We start from the raw sequence: 11,861 nt of genomic DNA, 5'->3' as shown, positions 1-11,861 counted from the left end.
ATTTATTTTGATTTACAATGTACTTATTAATTAATTTTCATTTGCAAGTAATGCATTTGTTTTAGATAAATATAAAGATTAATTAGCAATGATAAGCATGTTCATTAGTAACATATTTTTGTAATTACACAGATTAAAAGTTGATGAGTAAAACACTAACCATGTACAAAATACATCAATTACAAATACATATATAATGGCAATGCCTTCCTTGTTAAGTATATTATATGGTCTGCATATTATAATGCCCTTTACATTGTACTTAATGTAGACACATATAACAATGTTTCTGTGTTGACATGAGCGATAATTAGTGCAAGAGCTAATTAACTTATAACTAATTAAGTTTATGCCAATTACTGTAATGGTTTCAATTGAAACCAGTTGCCAACTGGTTTCAATTGGTTTTGCTCCAATTGGTTTCAACTAGATTTTGGTCCTGGGTATCATCATCAACATCATCACCATCATCATCATCATCATCCTCATCATCTTCATCATCATCATCATCATCATCACCATCATCGTCATCATTATCATCATCAACATCATCACCATCATCATCATCATCATCATCATCCTCATCATCTTCATCATCATCATCATCATCATCACCATCATCGTCATCATTATCATCATCAACATCATCACCATCATCGTCATCATCATCATCATCATCATCATCATCATTATCATCATCGTCGGTCCTACCAAAATGCGTGCGCAAAAAATGCAATCAAGTATGAAATATATAGGAGTTCAGTTTAGGCCTATAGTTATGGAATGTGGGTAAGTATTTTTAAGGAATATCTTTAAATATATACAGTAGACCAGAAGAGAAAAGACAGAGAGGAAATCTTCAATTCGTTTGAAATTCTTTTTAATGTCCAAAAACACTCCAGATTTTACAATTCAACGCAATACATCATTCAGTAATGCGTAACGCATCTATTGATTTCTGAGTCTTTCTAAGATAATATAGTGCACAAACTTTTCTAACAATTAATCACCAAAGATAATTCAAAACGTAAATAATAAGAGTAGACATTTTCATATATAATTAAGAAAAATAGTAAGTTGAATTCCTCAAATGCGATTTTAAACGCGTTACTGTTATCAAAAATAATAAATGCGTGGCAATTTCTATACAAGACACTAAAAGCTCAAAATAACCTAATAGTTGGTCACCGCATATTTTTCCTTGAATATAGATAATCATATACACCTACGATAGTTTTCTTTTTACACACGGATCAAAATCAAATTTATCCCTTCATCGCAGCCCATCTTTAAATTATCAAAATAAAAAGATTGTCCAACAAGCAAACAGCATAATTATACCAGCTTTTATTTCACCTGTGACATAGACTTGGAAGACAGACTTTGGTGACTGACTCAAAAGAAACTCATTTCTTTGTTTTGGTTAGAATCAATTTCAAAGATCTATTCAAAACTTCTCTGATAAAATAGTTATTTCAAATTCTTTGGCTGGCGTATTTTTGTAATGGTAAGGCACATAAATATCACATTATTGATCAGTTCAATTGATAAAAATTGCTGTTTCTTTATCCACTCAATCTGTGAATAGATTTGAATAACACAATTCACTATATTAATCAAATCTTGGTCATGATCTACGTTAAATAATTGCATTTTACAATTTAGAAAACAATACTTCAATACATTTGCATAGATATAAGGTATATCTTAATTTCGATGATTTCTGCTATTCATGTAAGCAACATCAATTGCCCTCCTTCGTTTTGTCTATCAAACCCGATATAATTTCAAAAGCGAATACAATATAATTGTGCGTAGTGCGTAGCTCTGAGATTCAATCTTTTTTTTGTAATGCTGAAAATAATGATTATCAATATGGTATTAGTAAGTGAAGAATACAGAACACAAATATATCCAAAAAATATTTATTTGAAAACACCTTTTTTGAAAGAGTAATTTAAACAAAATAAAGCCTTTGTACAAAACGTGGCAATTGAATGAAAGAATATTACAATGAAATGATTGGCAAGAACTACATTCAAAATAAAATTCAAAAGCAGCGAATGAAATACACTCATAATAACAGTGAATACATATAGACTTTTCCACCAGTATCAAACAAAATGATGTGAAAGTTTATTGATTTGTTTACTTTACAACCAACAAAATAATAAAATATCATCATGATAAATATCAAAGATCCGATACTTGACTATTTGTTGCTATGGCTTACGTCGACTCTTTGTAACACGACAGGAGAGCAACGAGATTTATAATTCATGTTAAAAAAATATTATTTCATCAGTAATGTCGTATATTGCATTCGTTTAAGTTTGTTCAATCGCTGGACAGTTTCTACAGAAGGGTATATCAAAATAGAAACATTCGATATCAAGCATAGAATATGCATTCTCTTTTTAAAGAAAGGATAAAAGTTAACCGCTCTTGATCAACCGGGATGTTTTCTTACTCGAAGTATTCATTTCTTACTTGAAATCTCATCACTTATGGAAATAAAACAATTTTAACCAGTCTCGATTTGGTAATTTATTATCAGCCTTTCTATATAATGTCGCTCAAGAATATTTAAATAGCGGAAGGTTTGATCTGTTGAGGATGATTTCGCCCAAATTGTCTACTGCGTTTAATATATCAAAGAAAGTGAGAAAGTATCTGACCTATTAAAATTGTGACGGATAAAATCATGACATGGGTCGATAGAAATAAGATGCATAAGTAAAGTTAATTGTTAACTTAACGTCGAATCAAGTTCATATGTGACACTCTCGATGCAGACAGACGGATACAAGTTGATTTTTTTTTTGGTTGAATATAGATATATTTTCGTCTCTTGAGCGAATGGTATTAAAATCGTATATCAAGAACGACGGTGAAATAAGTATACTAAAATCATGAAAGTCGGCACAATGGCTATATCTGTCATGACTGTATAAAGGGAGGTTTCACGGATCAGTCCCACATGGTATGTACACTCGCTAATGCAAGCAGGGCTAGCTCCTTCTTTCGTTGCTGGACTGAAGATGGTATTAGATGATGCTACCAGTACACTACCAGGTCCGTATCAGGGCTATCCTCTTTCTTCCAGTTTTGCCTGTCTACGCCTGACCCCATACATAGACCTGGTCTAACTCAGATCGCCTGTTTATGGACTAGACTGGTCCCGAACTCGTCGAAGTCCTCGCTGGTGATCCATCTCTCGCCGAAGCTCGAGTGAGAAGCTAAGATGGCGCCGCCGATCCACGTGGTGATGTCGCGGTTGTCGTGAGCGATGACGGTCCGCTCGAAGCCGCCCTTATCCATCTCGTGTTGGAGTCGCTCGGGGAAGCCACGGAGCTTGGTGTTACCACCGGCCAAGAGGAGTGTAGGATCGAGACTCTCAAGGAACGCGGGGTCACATCTACGAGAGAAGGTCGTTGACAAGTATTGTAAAATCACTGAATTTCAACGATAGAAAGTGGAGGAAATGAACATGATGTAAACGATAATAAACGAAAAGGAATATGAAATAACATTTTCATACCTTCGTCGGGTGTTAGGATTGTCGACATGGTTACTCATAATTATTTAGAATAACAACATTATCAAATGATATTATATCTTCACCGAAAAGCAATAGTAATTTATACAGTATTTAATTTACCACTCCTTCGATGTGTTCCCCCGTTCCATTTTGCCCTCTCAAAGAGGATGTGTGATTTGAGCATGCACAGTCATTCTACGAATAAAACTCATACTTCAACTGCGACGAATTTTACTTACTTTTCGAGGCAGTCAGTGAGAACCTGGACCAGTCCCTCTTGTGGTAGTCCAACTATGTCTGGTCTGAACATGGTTTCGGAGCAGTGGAAGAGGTCTTTCTTCCGAAGCGAGACGGAGGAACCGTCTGGTAGGGAGTATTTGATCGGTGTGGTCAGGTCTGCATGTGACATCTCGCTATCATAATCTAAAGAGGATAACGACAAACAACAAACAAATATAAATAGTCTACTGTCTGTACAGAAGTACATCTCATATCGGTAAAGTTAGATTTTCACTGCCAACTGCATGAGGACCCCATTTTGTGACGTCACAAGATAGGCTGTAGCACCATCTTCAGTATGTATAAGACGGATTAGCATTGATACACAGTCGACATGGTAGGTACGACAGGCGTCAACTAGCACAAGCTTTGCACCAGGTTGACATCTCTCTTTAATACCAAAGGCTCTTTCTTAACCTTTTACGTCATAATTATGAATAATAAAAACATTTGAGAATTGGTATATTTTACCATGGACCTACGTAGGCCAACCTACGGCACTGACTAAAATATTGTATAACAACACAGGCACTAAATGCAATCGTGTCATGAGGGACAAACTATTAGGAACCAGTGTTCTATACTTTGTATTGTAGTACATGTACTATACATCCAACATAGTTGTTTAGAATCATAATTATCCGTCATAAAAAGAATATGCGCAATTGATTGTGTACTATGTCAAAGGGAAATATAAGTAAAGTTCGATTCCTTAAACCAAAAATACCAAGGCTCACTGAGGAAGAAAGGTAACGTCGGAGAAAATAAAATGATGGGCCGGATCTCACCTTTGCAGACATACGCCATGTTTTCTTTCAAATCTTGTAGGATGCGATGGTCAAAAGGCGTGGAGACAGAGAAAGCTCTTTCGTCCATCAAGATGCGCTGAAGCCTCCTAGTAACCCCTCGACCAGCTGTTGGCAACTGAATACAGAAAATAAAAATACTGTATTTACTTTCCAATACTATCACAATCATGATAATTCATAGCTTATGTGGAATTATTTCTATGTGTTACTATAAAAGTTACTGAAAACAGTTTACAGATAGAATTAAATATTTGTCAACATGTTTAAGAGGAAGGCGAGAAAAAATAACCCTCTCATTCATACTCCGAACACTCTATGACCTTGTTCTCAATCATATACCACCCATTCACCTATACTTCCAATGCCCCCCCCCCCGCCCCTCTCCCCATGATGAAGTGCCCCCACCACGCACGCTACACCAGTGCTTACCGTAGTAACAGCATTTGTGATGGTACATCCCTGGTATACAGGTACGACCTCCGTCACCCCGCTGCCACTACTCAAGACCAGTCCCGAGGTTTCCCCGTTAGCATGCAGGGCTAAAGCCCCTTGGTTGACTACGAAGCAGGCTGGAGTCTTATACGTCTCAAATAAAACCTGGTGATTAGAAATTCAGAAAAGTAATAGGGTGAGAAAGTCATTCTGTTACTATGATTTATCCCATCAGTTTTCCCCTTCATTAAATGCTTGCCGACGTGGGTTTAAAATGATTCTTGCATTTTCAAGGTTGCTGTCATAGTTATAATGCAATGTATATGGATTTGAGGATGTCAGTTTTAGAAACGCCTCTTTTTTTTAGATAATATATTTCTCTCTTTATGCATATATTTTGCCAGCACCTATATTTGTGTCTTATCTTCTTTATATTTGGCTTAGCTTTAGTCAATTTACCATTACCGACACAATATTACCGTGTAAGTATATCAAAAAGTAGGCCTACATGACTTAAGTAATACATTTTCTATTCTTACGAGAGCTGTCAATGAAACTGTCACAATAGAGTATTTCCTACTTATCATTTTAGAAATACGTCATGAATTAATTAGAATTGTGAATACATATTTCATAACTAATTACGTATTATTTGAAGGCTGCCATGGTAAAGATAGATTTGAGTGACGTATCATTGCGTTAACGCCGCATATTCTTTCGACAGAAAATCTAACCATATTTAATAATGGTTGAAAATGTATAGAAAACTTAAAGCGAAAGGAAATGACAATTCATTAAACGAACACTTGGCCGACATCTTTGGCAAAGAAACAATAAAATATTTTACAACGTTTGCGCTAGCTACCTCAAGAATCCTTTCCCTCTGCCGTTTGGGTGCCGATGCCAGCTCAGTCAACAAGATGGGATGATCTTCCCACTTGACATTTAGCTCATGACTGACTACGTGGTCCCAGATGTGTTCCAACTCAGCCCAGTTATCGACTACCCCTCCTATTGGTAAATAACGGAGTGGTGAATTATTCAATATGATTTGATATGTTAACTGCCACATAATTATAATATGTAACAAAATGAAAATTGACAACGAAAATGAAATATGAATAGAGTTCACCTGCCGGGTCATATTTTGTTTATGTATTTATTTGCATGGTAGGCCTATTTGTACGCGAGGAATAAGTTGAGATGTGATAGCAACATGAGTGAAGAATTATTGTGCATATTTATTCCCCCAATGCCGAATTTGATCACCCACCCGAAAATTATCGGAGCCTTTCTCAACCGCAAAGCAGCTACAAATGCATGCACTGTAAACTCTAAACATAATACGGGATGTATATAGTGGAATTAGATTATTCGTCACCAGGTTCCAGGTACTATTTCTGAGACCAAACATCGATTAGAGATTTGAGAAGAAGAAAAATCAGTTAAAAGGTAATGTTCTCGAAGAGCCTGCGATCAAGCCTTTAGGATCCCAACCTCCGATCATACCATGCAAATGATGCAAGGACAGAGTATTCTCAACCCCAGGATCTGTGGATTTGGGTAAAACCAGGGTACATCGGTGCTGAAAGTAAAAACCGTATTGTACACGATTCTTTGTCATGATGTAATGTGTTCCCTAATATTTTGAAGCACCTTGAGCATTTAATTAAAATGGATAATGGCGCTATATAAATCTCATGTATTATTGTTATTATTATAACGTGTTCTAGTGTCCATGAGCTAGACAGGTCTTATATTGGCCCTCAAAATGAGGATCTAAATCCTAAATCGTTTTGTACGCCCATGATCCTACCTCTGAGGGGATAGTTCACACAAACAAGTCCGTATTTCTTGGTCAGCTCATTGCCCACGTACACGTCCTTACGATTTCGATAGCTCTCGATGTCCTTCTTCAGTCGACCGACCACCGTTGGCATGGTTACTGAGGGTGCTACGCCATCGGCGAGTCCCGCTCTCAGCATCGACGATCCGTTGTCAAGGATGATGGGTGTGTTGAAATGACGACGATGTCTCGATTGACCCGGGGATGAAGCTAGGTATCATAGACAAAAAAATAATGTTACCTTGATTTGCGAGTTGCATAATGAAAGCATTTTTTTTTTTTTTTTAAAGGTCTCTACGTCATAGCATGCAGCTTTCGAGGGTATGAGGGCTTGATTGCGGGCTCGAGCCTCCTCCCCCCCCCCCCCCCGAACATTTTTTTGTTGTCTTGATTATAACTAAAATCTTAGTTTAGGCCATGCAGAAACTGAAACAAGAATATCAAAGCCTCCAAGCCCCAAGCACCAAGCCCCGCTAAAATATTATTTTATTTATGTTAACTTAAAAAAAAAAAATCTATTTATTTATTTAAGCAGGGTTGCTTCTTCAGTTAATAAAGAGCTATCCCTCTAGGACCGAGCCTGTTCGACTCCACTATACATGTACAGTATATCACATTGTGTCCATATTGATTTGTTCATTTAAAATAATTTGTTAGGGCTTGCATATAGATTTGAGCATCTTTTCATTAAAAGAAGAACATTATGTTTTCATTAGCTCATGTATATTGAGTGATAATCAAAACACAATCGGTTATCTCTTCCCGTGAAAACCGTCCAGGGTTCAGAAGTGTGGCTATTCATTTTGGACTCACACCTAAAAACTTGTATTCAGATTGTATTCGTATATTAGATATTCACTGCCTTATTTCATACCCGATATGTCTACGATTTCTTTCATGGGGAAAAGGTCAAACCTAGACTTATTGTAGTATAATACAATCGTTATAAACTGGTAGTAATATAATAACTGGTAGGAGTAACGGGTCCAGGAAAGGGGGTTACGAATATTCTGAGCAGCCATGTCTTTCAACTGCAATCGAGTCAAGAACATGGACATCTTAAAGAGCTCGTCGGTAACTTGCTTGACCAATTTTCAATGATCCCATATGAGGACCCCCCCTAACCGCCAGCAATACAAGTCTCCAGATTAATTGACGAAAACATTGACCTTTTCTGGATGCAATAATATACCCCGACCAAAATATATTGGTAACCAAAGTATTTGACCCCAGCTGTAGTGACGTGGACAGTGACATTGTGACGTGGTAGGCCTACCGGACATGAGGGCGTCGATCCATTGTGGGGGCGGGGTATAATTATCAAAATACATACAATACACTACATAGAATGCATTTATAGTTGATTCCACCACCTCTTTCGTTGCACCCGATGGTGCATTTTGTGTGAACGTTCGTGGGGGCTTAGAGAAAAACTAATACAAAGTATATTTGCGTTTGAACGAGTTACCTAATGTAGCTTTGTCTAATTCTCTTATTCTTCATTCTATCACCGGGGCCATTCATCTGACACTAAAATCATTTTTGTTTTTTAACCAGATACCAGATCAATTTGTATAAAAGCTGCTTTTGACGACTTTATAATATTGAATATCTCAATGCGTTTCAGTGAACAATGACGTTTCTACCAAGCCCCTCTTTCCCTAGACACCACCCATACACACCCATCATTCGTCAACACCGCGATATAAAAATACAATTAATGTCCTCCACTATCAATGCCCACAAGGTCTGACCTTTCATGTATCGGGACACACATTGTTGTGATTAAGCATTCCAGAGTTCAATATCTTCGATTGCTTCCCGGCTATACGTCTCGTGTCACGGCTTTCCTGGAAAGCAGTGACGTCATTGACATACCTGGTGAAACGGCGAGTGGCCATTGATGACGTAAGGCATCGTTCTTGCTGGACTCGACACTTCTCGGTTCCTCGGCTGGTGCCCCTGCCTCGGTAAGAGGCACCCCTACCGCGACAACGGGGGCACTATCCGGGTACGCGTCCTTTACGCCGTCATCTCTTTCCTCCAACCTTCCATCCATCGCCTTTCCTCCTTCTTCTTCTCCTCCACTTCCAGACCTCCCATCGTGATCTGATGCAGTTGACATGACACTAACTCGATATTCCCGTCTCCCGCAGTCATCCTCGACCTCGTCCCCCGTATCGTCATCGCATCGCAAGGGAGCTGAAAGATCGTTGTCGGTGCTTTCGATGATCTCCACATCGAGGTTTGCCAGGGATGGTCGCGAAGGATCGAGCTCCAGGAACCCAAACCAGCTGTTGGCTGAAAGAAGATAATATTAATATGATGATGTGATGAAAGCTAATGACCACTACATGTTTATGGCTTCCCATCTACCCCGTCTAAGATTTTCGTACCCATGTAGACACTGATCGCACATTTCATTGCGATGACTTGCGAATTCATTCTTGCCTAATATTCCTCTAGTAAGCAAAATTACAATTACAAAATTACAATTAAAGCAACAGATATAGAAAGAGAGAAGGAGTAAAGAGATAGTGAAAACTAAAAATAAAGAGTGAAGGAGATGAAGAAAGTGGAAGAACGATGGTATCTTAAAGAGAGTAACATATAAAATCAAAAGAAAGGGAGAGGGTGAGAGAGAGATCCTAATATTCTATATACGTACTGTATGATGGCGAGCTCGATGACGAGGTTGAATCGTCGATGTCAGCATCCCGAGCAGCTGAGGTTGACTCTTCATCTTGTGAATCGATTTCTTTAAAAAAAAATCAAGGATACATTACTGTCTTAATTTTACTTTAATAATGAAATGATTAGGACTACTAGCTCGCTTAAAAATCGAAAATGTCATACTTTTTCTGCTGCTGTTGCTCTTGGGTTGAAAGTGACTTGGAGGAGAGACAATGTCAAGTGTCACATATTTGGGTTGAACTTCGTGGGGGAGTATGATATCTTCGGTATCCATCGGCTGGTATAGATCATGTCTGATAAAATATTGGGAGAAATACCGCCTTCTGAGCTTGGGGCAATGTGTCACCGTGGGTTGATTTTGTGATGAACTGAAATAATGACACTTCTAAAAATAAATGGAGCTGCGGTTATAATGTTTTTTCTTGGATGGTTGCATTGAAAAAGATTAAATCCGACGCTGATCTCTTTTCAGTCTTTTGTCTGGTTTAAGCTGTCAGTGGGCTTACAATCAAGAGATTATTTTTCCATGTTAGATAAGTTAAATACCTCAAACAGCCTTTAATGGCCAAAATGTAATTTAACTTGCAGCAATACGTGGATATTTATTCAGCAACAAAATTTTCTTTTACTTTTATGTGCGATTCCGCTAATTTATTGCAGTAAAGATTTATCTACCCATTGTGTATTGCAGTTAAAGACTAGCAGCAAGTGGGTAAGTTATTCACAAAATTAAAAATAGATTAACAAAATAGATGAAGAGCAGTCAATAAATCAATTTTAAAGATTTTAATGTTATTCAATTATCATAATGATGCAATGTAGGCGTAAAGACCAAAGCCTTCCTGAGTTTTATAATTAGTATATTTTGTTGAGTACTTCTTAACTTCGGCACAAATCTATATCATGAAACTTTGCTATGTCGGTAAAAAAAAAAAGAAGACAAGTTTCATTCTGAAAAATTAGTGCTCTCTTTACAAAAGATTGAGTATGAACCTGATGAAAATTACGAATGTCGAACATGGATTTAATATCTCCGGTAGATGTAGAACTGGTGAATACTGTGAAGTTTGACTCTGCCAAAATCATTTTCAAAACAATAATCGGCACAACATCATAATGTCTATCAATATTCACGAAATTACCCATTACGTCTCATAGTACCAAAATCAATGTTTGGGATGATATCAAAACGATCCCACGTAGATGATGGATCTTGATTTTCTTTTGTTTTTCTCCAGCAGTTACTTCAAGCCGTCATTTTGAATTTGTGCATTAGAACAATATTCAATGACATTCTGAATCAGAATAATCCCGTTCATATCAGTCCCATGATCGCGTTGCTAGAACGAATGCATTTACCAATAGAGAGCAAAGCTCCGGTATAAACATGATAACAGCAGTTTTATAATATGATGAAACAAATTCCCTCGACTTTTCCCCTCATCAGCACTCCCTCCCTGGCTTGAGCGCCAAAGACATAAAACGCGCGGAGAGAAAAAACCCGGTGCATTTGCTTAATTCCAAGCATATTTCTCTTGATGACTAGCGAAGGATGGCATAGCAAGGGACTATAGGGTTAGGGAAAGGATGGGGGTCATAACCCCCAGTATGACCTTTTCATTCTCTAACTCATAGACATAATATAAAAGTAATTCATTAGATATTGCTTTGTTTTGTTGCAAGGGAATGGGCGAGAATTTGACTCAGATTATTTTGTTAAGAACATGAATTAGCAGAAATTAATATAGGGTTATGATCTCACAACTGCCCTAGCAACGTTGCCCCAAGCTTCATTTCGTCGTTATGTATTATCAAGCCTCGGGTTGCAATTATAGTTTAAGTTTAGGTTAAGGCCTGGGGTTAGGAGGACAGGTCCAATATGAAACAAAACCGGGACATAAATCCCCAAACTGTTATGATTATGGGGGCATTTTTGTTGTTTGTTTTGTTATTTTGTAAGGCGTGCCAATTACGACTAAGTTTCCAAAAAGGGGTACGGGTCGGTTTTTGCCCCCACCCCCCGTACATCAATCACTGGGGTTAGGGTTAGGGGATTAGAATAATGGGTCGGGGATTGAAGTTAGAAAGATGATTAGCGTTATGACAATGAACGTGGAGTAACGGGCGCCGATGCACGAAGACGTACAATCAATGGGGTAGGACATCCTCTGTGCCCCCATCCACCTACCCCATCCTCTATCCTCCCGTCGCATTGCATGCATTCTTGTCGCCATGGTTTCCCCGCTGCCCAAAGATGAAC

At 37.9% G+C, this 11,861-nt stretch overlaps 1 protein-coding gene across 1 annotated transcript in view; it reads right to left on the bottom strand.

Annotated features, from left to right (window-relative positions):
- Positions 1–2,778: 2,778 nt before the first annotated feature.
- LOC579378 overlaps positions 2,779–11,861 on the bottom strand; it is a 31,794-nt gene continuing 22,711 nt past the window's right edge. The window contains exons 3-9 of the mRNA XM_030999444.1: positions 8,786–9,208; positions 6,878–7,117; positions 5,927–6,072; positions 5,059–5,226; positions 4,609–4,744; positions 3,781–3,964; positions 2,779–3,418 (exon numbers count right to left, since the gene is read on the bottom strand). Of these exons, the coding sequence (XP_030855304.1) occupies positions 3,151–3,418; positions 3,781–3,964; positions 4,609–4,744; positions 5,059–5,226; positions 5,927–6,072; positions 6,878–7,117; positions 8,786–9,208 (1,565 nt within the window). The 3' untranslated portion in view covers positions 2,779–3,150. The remainder of the gene's footprint in view (positions 3,419–3,780; positions 3,965–4,608; positions 4,745–5,058; positions 5,227–5,926; positions 6,073–6,877; positions 7,118–8,785; positions 9,209–11,861) is intronic.

Source organism: Strongylocentrotus purpuratus, unplaced genomic scaffold (genome assembly GCF_000002235.5).
Source record: "Strongylocentrotus purpuratus isolate Spur 01 unplaced genomic scaffold, Spur_5.0 spur5_scaffold_5, whole genome shotgun sequence".
Classification (NCBI taxonomy): domain Eukaryota; kingdom Metazoa; phylum Echinodermata; class Echinoidea; order Camarodonta; family Strongylocentrotidae; genus Strongylocentrotus; species Strongylocentrotus purpuratus.
This window is presented reverse-complemented; position numbering and strand designations above follow the sequence as displayed.